Source organism: Mastacembelus armatus, chromosome 16, assembly GCF_900324485.2.
Source record: "Mastacembelus armatus chromosome 16, fMasArm1.2, whole genome shotgun sequence".
Classification (NCBI taxonomy): domain Eukaryota; kingdom Metazoa; phylum Chordata; class Actinopteri; order Synbranchiformes; family Mastacembelidae; genus Mastacembelus; species Mastacembelus armatus.
The window spans coordinates 22,702,741-22,725,765 of NC_046648.1; the positions used below are offsets into that span (position 1 = coordinate 22,702,741).

Sequence of the window (23,025 nt, forward strand, 5' to 3'; positions counted from 1 at the left end):
AGAATAAGTCTTTCTTGTTAAATTTAAAACAGACGACAAGCTGTCTAGAAAGAAAATAAGGAGCAAAGCAGGTGAGAAGATGAGACTGGACAGGATGCTGCATGTCAAATCTCTTTAGAAGCACCTACTGTATAGATTACAGGCCTGCTCTGGGACTTGTTATACTCATACAGTACATGCATTTCATCATGTGGCTCATCTTATCTTCCTTACTTATGCCCCGTCTTCTCAGTCAGAGCGATAACAAGAAGTGACACCACAAGGAATATCATTATGTATAAATGAGCCACCAACCGGCTCAGCTTCCTCCATAAATTAGGAGGCAAAAAAGAATAACACTTTCAAGGAACAGCAACACAATTTTAAAATCCTTCCTCACACACTTCCTCTGTAACAGCAGCTAATGGACAGCTCACAGTGAGATGCAAGAAGGCTATCACTCATCTGACAGATCAGGTAGAGCAGGAGGTCCGAGGTGAGGGAGAGCTCACACACACACACCGCCACACACATGCTGAGTGTTATGATCACACCAGGGGGTGTGAGCTGTAAAAACTGCCTCCCTCCATCTGAAGCCGCTGAGATAAATGAGCACACAGCTCTGTGTTTCTGCCCTTTGATTTCACTGCTACGCCGCTCCAGGTAAACATGAGAGGAGAGAGAGCAGACGAGGCCACAGAGCATGTGATCGCGCACACACACACATGCCACACATACAAACAAGGACAAAAGGGAAATGGGAGTTTGGAGAAATTGCACTTTCTCTTGCATTTGCAGACTCTTATTTATGCATACATACTCTGCCAGGATCTTCCCAAGGACGGTTTGTGTGAGCTTTGGATTTTATTTCCTCACAATGATCCAAATTTAGTGAAAACAATCAAGGACATCATTTGGACCTGTTCTATATTTACAGCTCAACACACCACCATCATCAATAAAAATATGAACATTTTCCTTCTCCCTGTTGCCCATCAGCCCTCAGTTTGTGAAAGCAGAGCAATCAAATAGTTTTCTTCGGAGTCCATGTTATAGAGACAACAAAACCAGATTAAACACATACAAGATAATAGCTTCTGTGTGACTGTGACTGAAGAAGACCCCCAAGGAGCTAATTGATTCTCTCAACTCAGACTGGAAAAAGTCTGTGCTCAGACTCATCTAATGCAGGCAGCTTTGCCTGTTCCTTGATCCAGCTGTAACATCTGGATTGTAATACAGTAGAGGTTTAATCAGGGGCGAGCATCAGGACAGGAGGAGAATGTGTGCTGAATCCATTAAATATGGATTAGCGTAGTAATCGCTGGAGAGTGGGACAGTAGGGCAGAGGGGTGTGGGAGAACAGCCAGGTGGGCGAGTCGGCCTGTCATGAACCACAGCAGGGGGATAGGGGAAATGAAAGCCAGCGCAGGTGTGGTAGCCGCACCTTTAACATGCAGACTCAGTGTTAGCATGAAGGGGACTACATGGTAACTTATGGTTGCATCTGTTCAAGAGCAAACAGTGAAGCAAAGGAGGAGGCAAACATGAATGACTGCAGGATGTGAGTGCTGATAACAGCAGGACAGAGTGGGTGTTTGGGATGTGTTTGTTTGTGTCTGTGTGCCTGTACATGTAGCCTGCACAGGGCATTTTCTGCGACAACACTGTGCAGTCTGGGAATGAATGTGGGTTAATGATGCTGCCGACCAGATGTGTCAATCACATATTGGGCGCTATGCAGATGCTACTGAAAAGTAAATAGCTACGCAATGAGAGCATATTTTCACAATGTTTGCTTAATGTGTTATCTCAGTGTGGAACAGCACAGGACTAGAAAGTCGCTCAGCGATTACAGATCAGTCCAGTGGTGAACATGAAAATTTTAAACGCAGTGAAAGATTAATTTAACAGCAGGAAAACGAAAGCCTTTGGTATAATATTTGAAATCAGATTTAACAAGATTGTTAATTTTTCACGCCTGTCTGTAGAACATATGAAAACTCTGTGGTCACATGGCAAACTGAATATCTTGACCTGATATGAAGAAGAATGTGAAGAAGTTAGTGCGAATTCTGGAAAATTAAATTAGGTGTTTTCTTTTCTAAAATTTTAGACAAAATGTTTCGGTGGGAAAATGCTTGTAAGTTGCAGCCCTGCTTGAAATAATTCATCCACAAGTTTCAAGGTTTATAAGATGAAAACACTGCAGATAAAGGCAAATCTCACAAGTCACTATGGCAGCACAGTCATTTCATCCTGCACTGCAACAATCCTGATGTTAACAGTATATTTACACCATTAATGTCACACAGTTACACATGAAGGATGTGTGCTTGGACTGGCATTGTAATGTAATGCAGCAAAAGTTGAGTAAGATTCAAATCACATCTACTGTGGTTGCAACATTTAGATCGGATCATGAAGGTCTAATTTTCAGGTTTCATCAAGTGCAAGAAACTGGTTTTGTGACTAACCCAAACCTCGACCACACACGACTTTAGAAAACATCTTAGCCTCATCTTTAACCTTTGCTAAAAAATCTGACATAGACAGAGCCTTGAGTCACAGTTGGCAGGTGTGTTTGCAGAATCAAGAAACCTGTTTCATTTTAAAAATTTGGCTGTGGGTGGAAAAGCTTTCCTGATGAAACGCAACCCCACATGAAAACCTCCATATCTGAGAAGGTAAAACCTAAAACCAATTTGGAAGATTCTGTTGGACCTAGCAAAGTACGCCTGCTTTGCCCACCTTTGAGTGTTTCGCTTTAATCACAGTGCGCAGCAGAGTTTTATTTTGTAGATGAGACCCTTGACAGAGCGTTCTTCACTCCAGAGTCACTTTCAAAGGCACCCCAGTAGGTGGAGGATCAAAGCAAGTCAATAGCTGCCCTGGACCATCATTTTAAATGCTATGTTTTTTTAGAGAATCAGACAGTGCTCTGTAATTTCTCCCCCCTACTCAGCAATGAGACTGAGCAAAGAAATATGAAGAAATGAATGGTTAATGTGAACTTCTGCTTTGATATAGGATTTGGAAAGAACATAAGGCTTGTGAAGTGGAAAATGGCTCTCTGCTGTGGAAATAAAATTCTAGATTTTAGATCCCAAACTGAATTTCTAGAGAACCGATCAAACATAACTGGTATGAAACACTTTTGCCTTAAAGGCCAACATGGTATCTACGAAGGGTGTTTGATGGTGGCAGCTTAAAAGTCAGCCAGTTCTTTTGACAAGGAGACTTTGACAGACATATCAGGGTATACTGGCAATATTGTGGATAAATTGAAACTGACAGATGGAAATAAATTTCAGATGAAATGGAAAAGTGCTCTTCCCTCTCATCCTTAAAGCCATGTAATGTAGGAAAGCCCTGCTGCTGGTAATATATGATCAGCATTAATAAAGAAAGGAGCTCTGACTTGATCAATCACAGCATTTGTCAGCAGAGTACACTGAGGGAAGTCTTATTATTTCTTTCCCCTGAGTATGCTGCTCCATCCTGAGAGCCTGCATTCATTTTCACAGTGGGTCTCTGTTGTCTCTGCTGCTCTCGTCTCCTCAATCTGTTCTCTCAGGCTTTTTCTCTCTCTTTGCCTCTCATATTCCCTTTCCTTCATAAGCAGAGGTATTCAAGTGGGGTCAGCATATATGTGAGAGACATTTGGAATCTACTCTGCCAAGAGAGCATCACGATGTCAAACACCACTAAAGGTTCTTCCTGTCAATTTCCACGCTACAGACTAAAGCCTCCAATGACAGACAGACGGTGGTGCTGTTGAAGAAAGAGGGTCACACCAAATGCAGCTCATCAATTCTGAATCTTTCTGTTCCTTAGCTGTAATTAGTGGGTGCAAATAATACAAACATGGAGGGAGTGTGAAGCAAGTTGAGAAAGGTGATAAAGTTCTGCTTTTCAAACATGATGGCATGTCCCTTCTATCATTTATAACAACTTTAACAATGTTCAACACATGATTTTTTTCTGTCTATGATTTCCTTGGGTTCTAATAGGACATTAGGTTAATGCAGTTTATTCAAAAGATGTATTTGTATATTTATTTTCTGTCTCAGACAGTGACTGCAGACCATGCCTCTTTTGTGGAGTGACTTATACTCTCGGTTAAATAAAAGTAGCTGATGCAACATAGATATGAAACTTTGATGTCTTCCTTAATTTTGAGCTCTGTGGATCAAATATGGTACAAACAAGTTGAATCACGTTAAAACAACAATATATCAGCATCAATTAATAATAATTGACAAGTGTTTGTTTTAGCACATGCTGGTATCTACAGCCTACAGTTCTCTTCTCAAAGTGATTTGAAGGTTTCGTGAATCTGCTGTGACAGAAAACTCTCATCTAACAGGAGGAGACGCCCTGAAACAGTCCTTGTACAACCTTCAGTGACAAGAACGCAACAAGCACTGTGACATATTCATAGTGTGCAGTGGAACATAAAGCTGTAGAGGTCAGGATGGTGGATGAGTTTGGCTTTGACACTCATGGCCCCACTTTGTGTCCCATCTCATACTAGTAGTCGGCATAGAAGTTATGATTATAATTCTCCATGCCCATGAAAAACCTCCAACGGGAGGTGCCGAGGAATGATCCTGATCAGGTGGCCACACAAGTTCAGTTGGCTCCTATTGATGCAAAGGAACAGCAACTGTACTCCAGGTTGCCTCCACGTCTAAGTTCCTAACGCTATGTCCATGGGTGAGTCCAGCCACCTTTAGAAGGAAAGTAATGTCTTTCAATTGTATTTGACTTATTCTATCAGTCATTACCCAAAACACATGGCCAAAAGTGAGGGTTGGAATCTGACTCAGTTCCCTGCTCAACACAATGGTCTGGCACCAATACCCGCTGCACCAATCTGCTTCTTAATTTCCTGCTCCACTTTATCCTTACTAATGAGCAAGATCCAGAGTGAACTGAATTCTCTCACTGTGGCAGAAACCTACTCTTCACCCACCAGAAGGGAGCAATCCACTGTTTTTCGGCAGAAAACCATAGCTTTAGGTTTGGTGTTGCCATCCCAAACTCATCATGCTTGACTACAAATCACTCCAGTGCATGATAACGGTCAGAGCCTGATAAAACATAGAAAACCACATCGTCTGCAAAGAGCAGACACACAAATTTGAGATGTCCAAACTGGACTATCTCCTACCCCTGTCTGTGCCCTGAGAATATAAATGCAAGCTGTGATAAGGGACAACCCTGACTGAGGCTAACGCAAACTGGAAATGTGTTTGACTATCTGCTGAGAATACACACACAACTCTCACCAGTTATACAAGGACCAGATGGCTCAAAGCAAAGCCCCCAACACTGCACACTCCTACAGTACCCTTGACAAGACTCCCAGAGGAACATGGTGGTAAGCCTTCTCCAAGTATACATGTACTATTTACAGTGCCCATATTTACATCTTCAGTAGGGACAGCTGGGCTTGGGGCTAAGTGCTAGAGATGGAGGAGGGAAGTCGGAAAGTACTTAAATACTGATTTACACATGGATTGTTTTTATATTTAAAGTGATTATTGACAATAACAAAAACAGCACCACAAGCCTACCCCTTTGAAATTGAATACTGGCTCAAAATATCATACTGAAGTCAACCTCATCTCCTGGAATTTACATTACTAAGTTCCTTACACAATTGTGTTATTATGACAAATTTAAAGGTACAGATTTATATTTATTTATTAAATGAATGCATGAAGCGGTACATTTTTTAACTGTTCTGGAGTGAAAGGTGACTTTGGTAAATGTGGATGTACAAAATGGAGGACAACAGAGCCCAGGGTTTACATTGTGATTCTGTCCATGGTTAGGTTTAGTCAACAAAACACTTCGGTTAAGGTTAGGGAAAGATTATTGTTTTAGGTAAATGTTAAATCACAGAGCCAAAGTGCAGCAGCACTTTATGGAGGCTGCAGTAACAGGAGATGGACATCTGGGATGCTACATATTTAATAATTGTAGACAGTCTGTGTAAAATGGGGAAAATGTAACCTCGTAATGTAACCATATCTTTCTGTTCATTCACTGCTCCTTGATTTCATCCTCATCTACAGTCTCCAATCATGTCAACAGCAAAGCACTGCAGGGTCCTCAAGCTACAGTTCCATACGCTGGGGATCCGACTGTCAACAAGAAAGGCCATGAGCATGGAAGAGCAGGTTTTAATGATATTAATCCTCTGTAAATTAACAGTGGACTACAGGAAGATTTCCTCAGAAATGAGACACTCTTAAATAGTGCTCAAGAGGCGTGCAGAGCTGGCCCACTGCTGCTAGTGCTACCGCTCCCACGCTGCCTCTTCCTACTGTGATTTAGATGTCTTATTGCTGGGCTGCTGCACAGTATTTTTTATGACAGTAGGTATACGGAAAAATAAAAAAAAATTTAAAAAAAGCAAATGGGGTGGATCAATGGAAGAGCGGGTGCACATAAAAACCACATGCCCATGTATGAGTGCACACATGCCATTTTAGATTGTCCACAGTCTGACTGCAGGGTTCACCAGCAGGCTACAACAACAAGACTGACCTACATTTCACACAGACACACATGCACAGAGGCATGCACACCCCCCCCACACACACCAGTCTTTCCACTACAGTTTTTTTTTTTTTCCTTCATGTCAGGGGGTGAAAGCCTCCGAAACATCTGGATCAACACAGGACACTAACATTCCCAAATAATCCCAAAGTGAGAAAACTTGTTCAGTGTAGTCAGGCAGTGACCAGTTTCACTCTGGGATACACATTTTCACACATGCACACACGTGACAGCACAGTGAAGACAGGTTTGGGCAAATGAAGCATTCTACAAAACATATGTTCAAAAGATATCATTTTAAAAAACATCAGCTATCCAGACAGTGATACAACAATAACACAATTTAAATGTGGACAACTATGACATCATTCCACTGATCTGATAAAATGGTAATGATCTGATTCTGAACTTTCACTCAACAGTCCCAATATAGATCAGACCTTAACCCTCTACAACCTGCTCAGCACTAATCCCTAAAAGCATTTTAACTTTCATCCCTGAGTATATTTTATAGCCAACATGTTTAGTTTTAACTAAGCCTAAATTAGAATACAGAACTTTTCCTCCCTTAAAGAACAACACTGGGGTTATTCTAGTTTCTTTTTTCTCTAATTTCTTTTTGTCAACAACTCGCATTAAAATAAACTGCGTGTCTGACTCTCGATACTTCCCTACCTAGTCTGAAGCAGCAGGTCCATTCATGACTGTTTATAGCTGAGTTTCAACAGCAAGTTTATAATTTTAGTGAGGTAAAAAGGAAAAAGCATGGCTGTGTAACACGTGTCACACACTCGATGTAATTTTACCCAGAATTTACAGTAGAGATCAAGGTCATTAGTTAGATCATTATAAGATTATAGTATATAACAATAAATATCATCAATTAGTCTAATCATTTTTTAATTAACCTATGTGTTTAATCTATAGAATTTCTGACCAACACGTCAACAATTTGAAAAGTAAACTGAGAAAAACAGGAATTCTTTATATTTAAAAGGTTGGAAACAATTATATGGCAAAAAAATTAACTCATTATCAAAATAGTTGCTGATTATTTTCACCCCAATTAAATTGATTACGCCGACTACTCATTGCAGCTCTAGTAAGACAAATGCATTGTTGATAGTAAAGAAAAATGCTTTTTAAGGTTTCACTTTCCACTGTGGCTGTTTTTAGTAAAGCACCTTTCAGCCATCATTATTAAATACTACTACACCTATTTACAGTATTTTCTATTCCAGCAATTACAACAAAATGATAATCAGTTATGATTAGAAACGTAATGAATATGATTTCACTAAAAACGACTCTGAACTAATAGTAATAGACAAACAACAAATTGTATGTAGTGTACGATAGTCCCATTAAATAGATGTGAAATGTGCTAGACAGGTAAAGTCCCAGGTAGTGGGTCAGAGGCTCTGACATATACACAGTCATCATATTATCTCTGTTGCCATGACTACAGCTGTCAGCAGCTAAGATGGGGTAGGGACGGACGAGAGGAGGTGGAGAGGGGCGGCTAGAGCCTTGACAGACAGCTGTGACAGCTATATAATCCTGTCGGCCATGCTTTCAGTGGAGCACACAACACACACAGGCAGGTGTGCCCGGCTGAAGGAGGGCTGGGCTCGGCCTGTTTGCTCCACAGCCTCTGACAGCTGATGAGAAATCCTAATGACACACCGCACCGGAGAACTGAGGGTCCGAGGACAGAAGGACGTGGGCTGTGTTATTTCTTCCTTCTTATTCAACTCTCTGGCGATGAGCAAGACAGAAACCAGATAAATGCATGATGCATTGTCCAATATCGAGGGAGCAAATCACTGCAGACTGAATTTCGACTAAGTGACGAGAATGTGACTAATACGCCAGGAAGATAAGATATGAGCTCTAACAGTCCCATGGAGGATATTTAGCCTTTCTACTCTTTATTGCTCAATCACCAACTGTACATTCTGAATTTCTGCAGAAAATAAATAATAATGTGTTTGTCACACTGCTTTAATAACTGTGAGAATAAAAGATTCTTAGAGAGCTGACTCCAATGAAATTTCATAGCAGATCTGCTTACAACTAAGCAATGTTACTTGTATTTCTAGAGCTGCATTCGATGACAGCATTCACACAGAAAGAAAACCATAAATGAGACAATGATACCAATCTGATACCAAGTCAATGTGGGAAACAAAAAAATCACAAACTGAAGTAGAACAAAGCAAGGGAGGTTGAAGGAAGCAGGAAACCCAGAAAAGTGCATAAAATATAACCCCACATGTTGATGATACCTAACAGTGCAAGATCATCAAAGCTTGAGTTTTTCATTTAAAATAAAGGTGTGGAGCACACAGCAGCGTGTCTTCCGACAACTTCTACCACAGCTTTAAATCCACAAAAGTTAGTTCACATCCTAAGTGCGAGAGCATGCCAGAAAATAGGTGAATGCCTGCAAACTGGCAATTTTTCACTGTTTTCAGAAAAAGGAAACCTTATTCTATTCGTCCCCTTCCGCTGTGTGACCACTGGCTTTTCAATATGGGCCCTTTTCGAAAAAGAACTGGGAGCATGTAAACATGGAGGTGATGGATGACATTTTCTGAAGCTCTGTCTTGCAATTAGTTGTGGTTCAAATGCTCCAAGGCCCTCAAGAACTTTGAGACATTTTTTTGATAACAAAGATTTCCTGCTGTGGAGTTTCCAGATTAGTTTTGTCCAGCTACACAAAGATAAAAGTCTCCCTAAATTATTTGTGTAGCTCCCATTCTTCATGTTTTAATAAAGAATCTGCTGGGAGCCACTATTACTGGTTTCAAAAAGTTATAAATTTGTGAAATAAGCTTTAGTTATGAGAACAGAGCAAGAAAATTAAAGTCAAAATAATGAAATAATTAGTTTTCTCTTCTAAGCAAATCAAAACAAACATGCATGACAGTGTACAGCATGCAATCACTGCAGGGCTCCAGAGAGATTTACATTATGTGCCTGTAGTAAAGGCAGGAGTCAACATAAACATGCCACATTTGATACAATGGTTTGCTTCTAGCAATGACTAGTGTGTGATGTATGGAAAGAGCAGTAGTAGGATTAATGCTTATTAATGTGCCAGTTATGAAATATGAGCTAAAGCAACTCATAAAAGCTAAAAGGAAAGTGGGGAGACAATCAGCTCACACATTCATTTAATACAAACTGCAAAACATACAGTAATTGTACCTGAGTATTTTAATCCAGAGTAAACGATCCTACGGGGTTTAAGTATATAGCACACTCCTGTGTGACTCTTAAGGATGAAGGGCACAGTGAGAACAGCCCGTGGCACAGAGGAGAGAGGTCACATGTGCCATGATGAATTACAGCAGCCGGGTTTGTCTTGTCTGCTTGCTCATTAATGAGTCCTCTTTGGGGAGTATGTTGTGTTCTTATGGTGCACAAAAAAAAGACACATCAGCACCACATCAGTCCTCGTCTACTCTCTACACTGTGTCTATAGTGTGCTGCTTGTTTTGGATCTAATTGTGTGCTCTCATAATCAAGTACAGCTCACCTAATCTTACAATTACAAAAGCTAATTTGCATATCATATGGCTGTGCTGTAATTTGATCACAACACTTAGGACTGGAAAGCTGCTGACACATATACCAGGCATTATCAGTCTGTATTATTTTACTTTGAAAATGAGATTTGATTATTAAAATTCATGCCTTCAAGCACGTCACACACATTATATGAAATACCTCATTGCCTGTAATCATTATATTAGTAATATTGGTGAGATCGCATGCTGATGGCTTATAGTGACTCAATATCTAAATATGCATTAAATTATTAGACAATATTTCTCAACAAAAACATGTTGGACTTCAAACTAGAATATTCAGTTGTAGAATATGGCCATTAAATAAGTGTTTAATGCATTAATGCAAAATAATTCTGTACTATGTGCACATCATGCACCACCCACCAACTTTACAACAATAGGAAACCAAAGGTTGACTTGTGGTCTAACAAACAAAAACTATCCTGTCTATAGTAAACGCCAATTATCATTAGACTACATTAGATACTGCTTAACATGAGAATCCCTTTAGTGAATATATCACAACTTAAGTGGACTCAGCTGCAACTATTGTAGGTGATTATATGGGGCCCTCATTAAAGTGTCTTAATGCACAACAATTTATTTGAACTACCTGTTAAATCATTCATGTTGTTTGCATGTTTTTTTGTATTGCATTGTGTTTCCTGTATGCAATAATCATATGCACCATATGTAAATTTATTTTGTAATTTTTTTTAAACATCTGATGTGATGCTTTATTATGTATCATACATTTTTTAATTTCATCTTTGAAGCAGATCAAGAAATTACATCTGAAATTAGTGTTTACATTTGGTCTTAGGACATTATCATTGTGCTGCTGCTTTTGAATTGTTAGTTCATCATGCTGTTGCCTGCTGGTGTCTTTATTATGGTTCATTTGGGTTGCCTGCATTTTGGATTGAGTCTAATTATTCTCAGGTCTATTTGGAATTGGTCTGACCATGACTGACTGTGAGGTCCTCAATGCATCAGGTCGCTCTTTAAAAAAAAAAAAAGAGATGTAGAGAGATATAAATATATATGTGTATATATATATATATATATATATATTTTTTTTTTTTTTTTTTTTTCTTTCACACCCGGTTTGGTGTGAAAGGTCTGTTTTGGATTGAGTCAAAATTGTAGCCCCAGAGATTTCTCTATTAGAGCAATTATGAGGAGGAGGGAGTTCAGGATAAAAGCACAAGGTTGATAACGTTGATATTTAGGGTGTTGACTGTGCAGCCGAGTGGGTTGATATAATGAAAGGGATGGGCTGTATTTTGGTCCTTGGTCCTAAAGCTGCAGCAGTATTTTAACTTTTTTCTATGATGCTTTGGAAAATTAATGAAAGATGATGCTAAGACAGGGAGTCTCAGCCTTTATTCTTCTGCACCAAAGATAAATATCTTTATTTATTATTTATGTTTTCTCCATATTCATCTGACTGAAGTTTAAACATATTGGTGTGATAAATGTACATGGAGTCAAAATCTATGGGATATAAAATCTGGCTATAATCAGCATAATTATAATTGATGATTTTAATGTTTAGCATAATTTGCTGTAATGGAAAAGTTTAAATAGAACAGGCTCAAGCACTGAGCCTCTGCTGTGATGCTGGTTCACACTGAGGCACAATTAACAAATGACACAACTGTTCTGCAGTGAAAATGATGTCGTGGTCAGCACAGACACCAAACCTTAGCTACTGCAGGAACCTAATGAGAGTGCTCTCAGTACAGACTGAACATGGTCAAGATAACCACTCTGAGTTTAAGTAATGATTCACTTACTTGGTGCAATATGTTCATATTTGTACCTTGAGATAACACAGACATTAAAATGGCAGGTCCAGAAAGCTGCTGAAATCAATCAAATCCAGGTATGTAGAGAGATAATAGGGAAGTGCATCTTTATACTTTTCCAAAGAATACTGTTGGCAGACACACAACAGAATAAAGACTCAAAAAAAAAAAAAAAAACAAGTTGAGCCCTCAGATCTATAGCATCTGAAATATTCAAGCAGATAAAAGCATATAGACGTGAGTCTGACTTCATAGGCAATGATTTTAGAAAGCCTAATATCAGATACTATTAAAGGCCTATTTTGTCTCACTCAAAAATAAACCACAACCAGCCTGGTGACTGACTAACTTCACACAAAGATGACATGCGATTAGAATGGATGAGAAACAGCCTCTCTCACAATCTGTCACATGCTAACACTGAGCTATATATAACTAGAGGTGCGACCACTAAAGAATTATTTTGCCTGACTGTAACTGCTAAAACAAATCAAAAGCAGCCTGGGTATCGACACTGTTTTAAAGAGGAATGCCAGCTTTCTCCCTGGTGATTACAAGTGTGGTCTTACTGGGATTCACTGTGTGTGTGTGTGTGTGTGCGTGTCACTTAGGGCGAGCTTTTGCCAGAGACCTGGTGCGTTAAGTGACACCCATGAGTGCAGGCCCACACCAAACACCCACAGCACAACGGGTTGTGAGAGGAAGAAGCTAATGGACAAACAGATGAATAGAAACGTGAATCAATGAGTGGATGAACAGTTGGATGACATTCAAGGCTGTAGTTCTAGTTATGGAACCATTTAGAGGCAGCAGGAATAAACTCACTTAGGCATCACATAACAAAGGAACCAAAATCATCTGAAACACAAGTTAACCAACTGATAAACTTAAACAATGTGTATTAAGAGTAGAGTTTTGCCTTTGGGGAGAATTGCCTGGGTCCTGCTTGAGCCAACACAACACATCTTAAATGATATGGTATTCGTGGTAGTAATACTTCCTACAGAACATACGCACTCAGATGTAAAAGTGTACTGAAACTGAATGTCCTCTCCAGGTGTGTATATCTTTGGGAAGTACCAGTACCACAGCCACACTGTTTATAATGATTAAAGCAGCTCTGACCAATATTTTTATAATAAAACATGTACTAAATGAGGTTGTGAAGACAGTATGACAATGTGAAAGCATTTTCCTGTAGTAATGAACCTTTAGAAAATGTTCACCTGTGGCTTTGCAGAGCTTAATGAGTTTCTGCTCATTGTTTAGCTGTCTGGCCCACGACTTTACTGTTCTGATGCACTCTTACTGCTCTTATAACACCATTTTCATCAGGCAGCTGATTTCAATGCAGTATGTCAAAAAACCAACTGTACACTACATGTTCAGAACAGAAATGCAGAGAGACACATTTAGAGACAAGACGGTGAACAAAGTGGAGCATTTCTCAGCTAAAGAACCAGATATTTTCCTCAGGATAGAGAACAAAAACAGAGCTAAACCGGTTTGATACAAACACAACGATAATATTGCTCCCTAACTGCTGCATGTGTAAATAAGCAATTGTTTATTCGGCGATGTCAGAGAGGGAGACTGAGGCTACTGTCAATCATCATCATCATCTTTTTAAACAGCTGGGAGAGAGAGGATGGAGCAGAGGGTCAATTGACAAAATATACCTCATATACCTGTTACATCATGATGAGGATGGGACCAAAAAATGTGGTTGAACTGAACATTCAAAATCCAGCACACACAACTGTTGTACAAGGCATTGTTTGCATTATGACCTATACATTGAAATATCTTTAAATAACTAATTAATAAGGTTGTATAAATACTGGTGGTAAGAAAAGCTTGTTATATTCTTGTAAATGAAATAATCGGGGTTGTTGTTTCAATGAATAAATATATCTTATATTTCATTACATTTCTTCTTTGTAAAATGTATGGGTGGGCCGTGACCACCAAAACACAAACACTCTGCCCACACCAGGCTTGTCTGCTGTAGGCATGAGGAGTTAGTGAGCCCGATCAACCTACTGAGATATTCATATATGGTCAGCCGTGCCCTGCCTGGGGCCATCTGCTGCCCTCCCTCTAATCCAGGAGCTTGTCACTGGTGATTAGCCAGGCACTCTATCACTCTCACTCTCCCTCCACTATTATATATTTCTGGCTTATTATGTTGATACTACAGTTAAGGCATGTTGTGGTGTGCCCTCATCCTAAACTCCTTTATATAGATTTTTGTGGCCTATAAATCCTCTGTTTTCCTGCTCCATCTCTCTCCCTCATTATTATTTCAGGGCTATTATATTCATGTTGGGGCTTAAATGAAGTGCGTTCTCTCAAACTATTTCCTCTTCTATGCATTTTTAAGTTGGCAAATTAACCACCTTTTCTAATTTCTGTTGCCACGTGCATCTTTAAAAGGGCTAAGTATTTCTTGGCACAAAAGGACTTGAAATGCAGATACATTTCAGCAGCAGATCCAGGAATACAGCAGACACTGCACTGTGTAACAACCTGAATGCAAATGAGGTCAATATTATCAATCAAATGCATAATTGTCAGGTTTACTACCAACTAGACTTTTAATGTGTGCTTGAAATCTTTATCTCTCTTGAACTATCCCTGTGTGAGTCGTAAGCACTGCCTCTTAGTGTGAAGGTTAGTTTTTTGGAAAGCACCTACATGATAATAGGTGGGATTAATAATAATCTTGCACTGTCAATGTCCCCTTTTGTTTACATGCACAAACCATTATTTTGCATTCTATGGTTTTTCCCATGCTGGTGGTGTGGCCCTACAGATGGCGACATCAGTCAGGTGACCATTTTACTCCAGACTGAACTATCTCATCAACTATTGGATGGATTACATTTTGTACAGACAATTATCCAACTAGAATTAATACAAAGAATGAATGAGGTTATGACTTCACATTAGCAACACTTTGAGGTTGCAATTACAAAAATACTCACCTAGTTACAAAAGTAATTGTGAGTTAAATCAGGTGAGTATTTTATTTGCTAAACAGGTGCATGTTTGCGCTGAGTGTGCTTGTGCACTAATAATGCTGCCTATGATGAAGTAGTGAAGTATATCTTATCCTGGTGTCAGAAACCTACCTGGAGCACTCCTGTAGAAACCAGAATACTGTGGCATGTATTGTAAATACAAAGATGGAGCTGCACACAGATTTTGTACATTGTTTGACTGTGCAGTCAAAACTATCTAAAACCAAAGGACAGCATGTACAAGTCAGAAGACACGGGGGTCAACAAACCAGCACCATCAAATCAGTGATTGGCAAACACCGTCACAAACAATTACCTAAAAGTAATGTGGTTATGTAAGATTCAAACCAGCACCAGCTCAATATTCTAATGTGATGTTCTCATAATATTCAGATTTAATAGCTTTGGTATATGATTCCTTAACTACACAGAAGATTATAGCAGCTTGTGTTTATAGTTCATCACACAATCTAATGACAAATTAATCTTCTTACCACACAGCAATGGGTGCCTTCCAGAGCATCCAGTTCTCCATCAGCTTACCCACCAGACAGTAAAGCAAAAACCCAAACTACAAACTGTGGAACGAGAAGCTAAAGAGTATGTAAAATATACAAATGACTACACCACAAATGAGTAAAAACAAGTGACGGCCAGTATGAGAGGTGATGGATTATTGACAGGGCTGCTAGATAGACAGGAGGATTGTTACTCCTGAGTCTCCTCCATCCCTGTAGCTGTATTAGACCAGCACAGGCTCGTTTCAGGTAAATGTCACTGCTTTCTTCAATGATTCTGCCTTTCCTCTCAGCCCACTGAAGCCGCCTTGTTGCCTCTAGTGGGAGTCAAGGGCCTGTTTTGAATGCCACCCCCCAACCATGAAAGTGTTTGGTTTCCCCAGTATGGGTACAGGATTTGTTGGTGTTTCATATGAGCACAGATTTAAGTCCTTGTTTGTGAAGAGCCACCGTAGGGACATGACTGCTGTGAAATAGAAAAACACAAGCTCTCTCTTTTTTAAAGAACACAGAGAAGGGTAAGTTTAAATATGACTCAATACGTGATGTTAAAATTGAGAGTGCACGTTGGGGAAAATTAAAGTTAAAAAAATGGCAGGTTAAACATGTTTTCACAGCAACACGTGCCACTTTGATATATTCTGTCAGGTCAGGTCTAATAATCACTGCAAACACATTCCTATATAACTCTAAATCTATCACTGATCTGCTTACTCACGCCACGACCATCAACAAAGTAGTTGCTGAATGACACAGTGCCCGATCTGAAACATGTTATGAGCTATTTGAATATGGCAAAATAAGGAAAATAAGGCAGTAGGAATCCTCTTATGTCACTCTAAATAAAGCATTTTGGATGTGTAATCTTTAATCCTGCCATCCCTCCTATATCAATAATAGCCAGGTCTTAGTGTAAGCTCTGCCATTTAGATTAAACAAACTCCGGCATCTTTCTCTGCTGAAACGATTGTCTATTTCAGAAACGCAGCAGTCTGGGGAGAGTGGTGGAGTAATATATCTAAAGCCACAAAACAGATCAATCTGGGTCAAACCCAACCTGCTGCAAATGCTTTTAAAAGCTAGTGCAATGTCATGGTACATTGTTGGCTAGCTCTGTATCATTTCTGCTGTGGTGACACTGCACTGCAGACCACTGGAGCTTGAGCTGCACTCATTCTTGGTCCACTGAGAGAAAAAGTAACTTTGAAAAATAGCTTCCTTCCTCTCCTAGACAGACGGATGCTGAGGCCACATAGCTACTGCACATGGCTGTTGCCTTTCCTGAACAAGGCTCCACTGGCTGCTGAGTGTTGACTTTCAGATGGTTGTAGGGCCAGGCACAAAAAAAAACAGGCACAATTAGCCTTCATTTCCACTCCCAGTGAAGTAAAAATTAAAACAAAAACAGCCATAATAAATTAAAATAAAAGCCATTGGCACACTCTGTAATGAAAAATCTAAATCCCAAGGAAATAGTCTTAATTTATATGCATGGCCTAAATTTGTTGCCTGTTGCTAAGGAATTTAAACAGTGGCTAGCCAATTAGGAACCAGACTCTTGTTTGCCCTCAGGTGCTATGCTAATTAGGGTCATAAAGGATCACGTTGAAATGCACTTGCTAAAGCGAGGCAGGAATCACCAAGGGATATTCTCATTTGGGATGATGCCATTCACATTCCTGCTTCTATCCAAGCTACAGCTATTCAGGCTGATGGGTGTTTGTTTCTGTCTCAGTCATACAGGTACGCAGGTATTAGCACGCAGCTATTCAAGGCAAAGGGCTTATAGAGATGTATAGAGACAGGAAGTTCTAATTTAAACCTGGAACAATAAGTGAGGCCAGAGCTCAGGTCAACCGAGATCATGGATCAATCAAACATGCAGACAGAGAAACCTTTTTATGGAATTAATATCTAAAAATAGGTACATTTAGTTAAAGTCATTCCACATAAATGTAGAGAAGGCAAATGTGACCAACCTCAGATTTATTTTATGCCAGAAAATAAAGCAGGAGCAGCAACATTAGGCCTATACTTAATTACTCCCAGACACATGCAAAAAACCACTTTAGTTCCTTCTATCTTAAGGCTCTACTTTAAAACACAGTTCGTCTTATGTTGTATTACTTGAGTCCTTTTGGCTGAAGACGTGGTGCCACGTTAATGCCGTTGGCTTGCAATTTTGAACTTGTGAACCCTTCACACCTGTTCTCTCTCAATTTGCTGCATGGCCTCTTCAGTGGGTCTGCCGTAATAGCAGGTGATTGTGGGAGAGCCACTAACAATCATCAGCAAAAGGGACATCCTTCACTGCAAGTGCCTCTGTGAGGGGAGGGATGTATTCAGCTAACAATGGGCTGTCAGCACAGGCCGCTCTGTCCCCATGCACTAAAAGGTGACATCAGTAGGACGTGGTGACGCGCAGCAGTGCAGCCTGAGTGCCGAAAGCTGGTCCTCATTGTGTGACACTGTGTGGAACTAAAACTCTATTGTGTGTGAAGTGACATGTCATTATAGATTCAAGGATTTAAAAAAAAAGTATTAAAAAAATATATAAACCAACACAAGACATCTACTGTGTGATTAAAAACTGACACAATCCACGTAGATGATCTAATAAAGCACAAAAAAAGAACATTTTTATTTCATTATAGCCTATCAACAGGGATGTTCAAGTTTGTTATTCATAATTTGGTTTATTAACCATCCAGCAACCAAAACTTTAAATGCTGTGGAGAGCTTATAACAGGTGGCCAGTCAGGAGCCTGTTTGGTAGAAAACCATTGTTTTTTTTGTTTTTTTTTTGGTCAGCTGAAAAAGTTCCACATCAATGTGACAGCTAAAGTTAGTCAAATTTTCCCAGCACTTTGCTGTAACATTGATGTTAAGTAAGTTGGAGCAGATATTTTAACAGTGCATGACTCAGGTGACTTAAGCAGTAGTCCTGCTACAGCAGAGACACGTGCTGAGAAGTGTGACTTAAACCCAAAACCTGGGACGACAGGCGAGACGAGATTGGCTTGAGCAGAGGTTAAAGGAGACTCCTGCGTAATCTGAATGATAGCTAATCTGGATCCCGGGAAAGATTATGGGCTCACATTCATGTAAGGTGGCAGTTAATCAGAACAAGATGTCAAAACAGACTGATAAATCATTTGACATCTGTTGATTCACATTTCAACATAATAAAAAGACCATTACAATGTAGATTTTCTTTGAAAAGCTCAATTTCATTTTTTATTTAAAATATTGAAAAATCCACAAGAAAATGAATCTGCATCTTCATGTGAAGCTGTAATGCTGTGTTTTTATATATATTTTGGGAAGACTTGCAGTCTGAAACTGAGTATGTTGAGATGGAGACATTACAGCATGTGTTTTCTTAAATACTCCATCACCTGCTCCACCACCTTGCTTTGCTTTGGCCTTAGGCAAACCTGTGAGGTCTTGACAGCTCAAACCTGGCAACTGTGTCACTCAACAACAAACTCTAATGAAGCTTGCACCAGAGTGGGAAAGTTGCACCTGCTATGTGCGTTTGTCTTCATGTACCGCACTTAGTGGTTCTCTATCACACATGAGCAAACAGGATACAGCTGTATTTGTTAGAGCCATTATCATTTTGGCAACAGAAAAGGATTATCTTCATCAAATTTTACTGCTGCAGTGACTGGAAAAACCTGCAGTTCTTAAAAGAGCAATTCAAAATTTAGCATTGAATGCTGGACAGAAAAAGAGTGATGAGATGCAGAGGAAGAAGAGAATGAGAAGTGCACATTTGAGAGAAAGCAACACAAAGAAAAATGGTGTGAAAATAGCATCTGAGAGGGAGATAAACTCCTGGCAATCTTTCAAAGCCCCGGAAAAACTGTGGCATGTCATTATCACCATCATCATCATCACCACCACCACCATCGTCCTCATGGTGGCTATAATCATTTTCACTTCTTCTCCAGTTATCCTCACCGCCACCTTCTGAAATATCACTTGCAGTGTCTGGCGGAGCCTGTTGTCTCTATCTGCCTCATTTGAATAGTATTCTTGAAGCAAAAAAACAGCTCTGAACTGTCTCACCTTCCAAAACAGATACATCATATTTTCACACAACGCAATAAAAGCAATGCAAGCCCAATTCCCCACAGTTTTGAAGACAGGGGCTGTATTTCAGCTAGACTCATCAATATGCAAAACATCAGAGCATTGCTTGCCACAAGAATATTCCCTCCACTGCACACACTGCAAATGTGCACAAACATCATCACATTTTATGTTTTTTTTTTTTTTTTTAAAACAAGCTACGATTGGCAAGAAAAAGTATGCAAATCTTGTGCAAACATAATCACATTTTGATGAAAAGCACTGGGATTCAAAGCCCTAAATTGCCCTATGTGGCTTTAATACTCTACAAACAATTGTCAAACCTAAAAGGCACAGAAAAAAGAAGACTCCGGGTCGGAAATCAATGTGTTACGTTTTATTTAGGGATAAGTGAACAAACTACCAATACTGGATTATATTTCAAAGCCCAAAACCTAGAGCTTCCAGTTGAGGAGCACATATAGTGTGGGAGAAAGGTGCTGTAGCGTGGGAGAGAGGCATAATCACTATGACCTACAGTAGGGTAGATGTAGGTTAAGTTAGTCCCTCTATCTGCCTGCAGTGCTCACTCTGCCTTTCTCTTTCTCAAGTCTGTTCCCTGGGCTGTCTTTCCTGGGTTGTTAAATCCCTGCTCCTTTAATCTCCTTACTCAGCTACATCCTCTTTAAAGATGCAGAATCACAGGAGAGACGTGGGATACGTCAACCGGGCACGGGTGCTGGGCAAGGCGGGGCAGGACAAGCAAAGTGGGTGTGGTTGAGTGAGGTTTAGGGAGAAAAGTTGTTCTACTATTGAAAATATAGTTTTTTGGTCAAATGTTTTTGTTGAAAAAAAAAAAAAAAAAAAGCACAGTATGACCTCCTGAGCTTTTCTGCCTATTTCAGGATTAACATCAAGTCAAAGTTGATTGTTGCCAACTGTGTGGCCTTTGAAGGACTTCCCATATATTAAAAAAAACTGCAGGGATTATTATATACATTTTCCTCTGGGTTCATTAGCAAACACCGTAATATTCATGGCTCACTGCAAGATCACTGCTCTAGAACCTTAAACTAGTGCTCAGCATCCATGATTTATAGTGTGCTTCTCATGCATGACTCACTGATAATATGTGTAGTGTAGTGTATGTGTAATATGTGTCCAGTATTAGTCCATATGACTGTTTCAGCTACATTTAATACAAAAAAAATAAGCATGTGCAAAATAGTGTAACCATTGATCCATCTACACATTTCCCACACAACCCCTGATTATTCAAAGCTGACGTTATATCAATACCGTCAAAAAGCATTCCACTCTGTTTCCCTCAGCAAACAATGGTGTGCAGCAGTGTCTATCAATCATCTCCATGCTGTATTACACAGCAGCAACATTTCAATAATGGTGCATCACCTGAGACACAGGGAGATGAAAGTAATCCATTCAAAAACGGATCACAGATGTCCTGTGTGCCACATGCTATTCAGCATGAAGACACAGCTCTACTGTAGATTTCTGGGTCATCTTTCAAGAGTATGTACCTTTGAAGTTCAGCAGCATAGAGTTGTATACCTCAAATAACACATTTATGAGACAACCAAAGTGTGTCATCTGGAAGCACTGTGGACCTGTGCAAGTCAATTAAGCATGGGGATGTGTCCGTTTATGTAGTGGTGCCAAAAAGCCGATATTTCCATGATAGAAAACCTCCTGAGCTTTAGCTGGATGCACTGATTTTAAGACTACCCTGAAATGTGAGATTTTTCATACCATTCAGCATACATTCTCCACAAATAATGAGCTGAGAGCCCATATATGATTAGATCTGAATGAGTATTGCCTATGAGTGTGGGAGGTCACATTCCAACTGCACACACTTACTCACCAGCAATCACCATAAATGCTCTATATGTAACACAAGGGATCAAACATAATCTCTAATGAGTGGTTTAGTGGTACCTGTTTCCCAGAAGTAGACAGACCTCCCATCGTCTGTCTGTGTGTGAGCCTTCCAGAAACCACAGAACAGCAGCAATGTCACCAAAAGGTACCAGCTCCCCTCTGTCCATTTTCGGAGGGTCGTTGCTGCACCCCTCCACCCCTGCCCCATGGTCCGCCACAGGATAAAAGTAAATCCACTCAGCTCAGAAGGTGAGTAAAGGAAGTGAAGAAAAAAACAAAACAACAAAAAAACACACTGGTCCAAAAGGCAACGAGAAGTGAACTGCGCTTCAGTTTGAGAGAGTGAGGGTGTGAGTGAGTGTATGTGAGTGTAAGAGAGGAAAAATAATGAGGTGTGCAGTGTGTGTTATCAGTCCTGCAGGAGTTGAGGTCCAGTACTTGGTCTTGTGAAGGACAGACAGAGTAGTTTTCCTCTTTTTTTCATTTAGCTCCCAACTTGGCAGGATGGTCCTGGGGGGAGCCTGTCAGTGACGGGGACTAAGCTGCAGATGGATGGTACAGTCTTCCTCCTCCATCGTATCTGCTTCCACTGGTGCTGTTGCTGCCTCTGTCCTCTGGCTGTGGAGCAGTGACAGTGGGCGAGTGTCTGCAGTGTTCGCTTCCCTCCCTCTTGCTTGCTCTTGCTCTCTCTCTCTCTCTCTCTCTCTCTCCCTCGCTCTCTCTCTCTCTCTCTATCTCCTATTTGCTCATTCTTTTGCTCCCCCTGTGCCACACTACTCTCTCTTTTCCTACTCCAGTTTTATTTCTGTTTTTCTCTCCTACCTTCATCTTCCTCCTTCGTTCCCATTTTCTCTTTAATAACCACTCTGTATCTTTCTTATGCTCACTTCTTATTTTCTCTCCCTTTCCTCTTTTTCCTTTCTCCCGCCTAGGGCATGGGGATAGATACTCCCCTTTTTCCTCCTCCTCCTCCACTCATCTTCCACTTGCAGTGCTGGGAAGGCAACTGGATACCAGCAGTGTTCACGCTGGTCTAAGGAGCTCCCATAAGCACAGCTCCCAGGGATCAGAGAGGCAGGGAGACAAGCAGGGCTTAATGCAGGGTGAGGGAAAGTGGAGGTGGGGTGGATGGGGGAAGCAAGGAGGAGCAAAACACTAAAGGATAGAGCGAGAGAGCAAGAGAAAGAGATGAGGGAGAGGGGGTGGGTGGGTTGTGACAGTGAATAACTGAATGGAAGAAGTGACAGTGACGACTTATGTATATGTATGTATGTATATATATATATATATATATATATATATATATATATATATATATATATATATATATATATAATTACTGCACTGATTCAAATATATAAACAAAAATGAGTTGGCAGACCTATCAACATTTTGGCTTTTTACCTACTTGCCTCTAGGAATAAGGTGTGTGGCTGAGTCTTCAGTACCAAAATAGATGAAGAGTGCCACCATCATCAACTACATCAACAAAAAAATCCCGGTAAAGATAGAGCATATGTTTTCACTGGCATGTGATTTTTTTTTGGCTTCATTGATTTAAAGA

The 23,025-nt window shown here is 40.1% G+C and overlaps 1 protein-coding gene across 1 annotated transcript in view; it reads right to left on the reverse strand.

Moving 5' to 3' along the window:
• The window catches only part of thsd7ab (thrombospondin, type I, domain containing 7Ab), a 119,586-nt gene extending 97,628 nt beyond the window's left edge, over positions 1-21,958 (reverse strand). Inside the window, exon 1 of the mRNA XM_026317399.1 lies at positions 21,519-21,958. Coding sequence (XP_026173184.1) covers positions 21,519-21,669 — 151 coding nt within the window. The 5' untranslated portion in view covers positions 21,670-21,958. The remainder of the gene's footprint in view (positions 1-21,518) is intronic.
• Between the last annotated feature and the right edge of the window lie 1,067 nt (positions 21,959-23,025).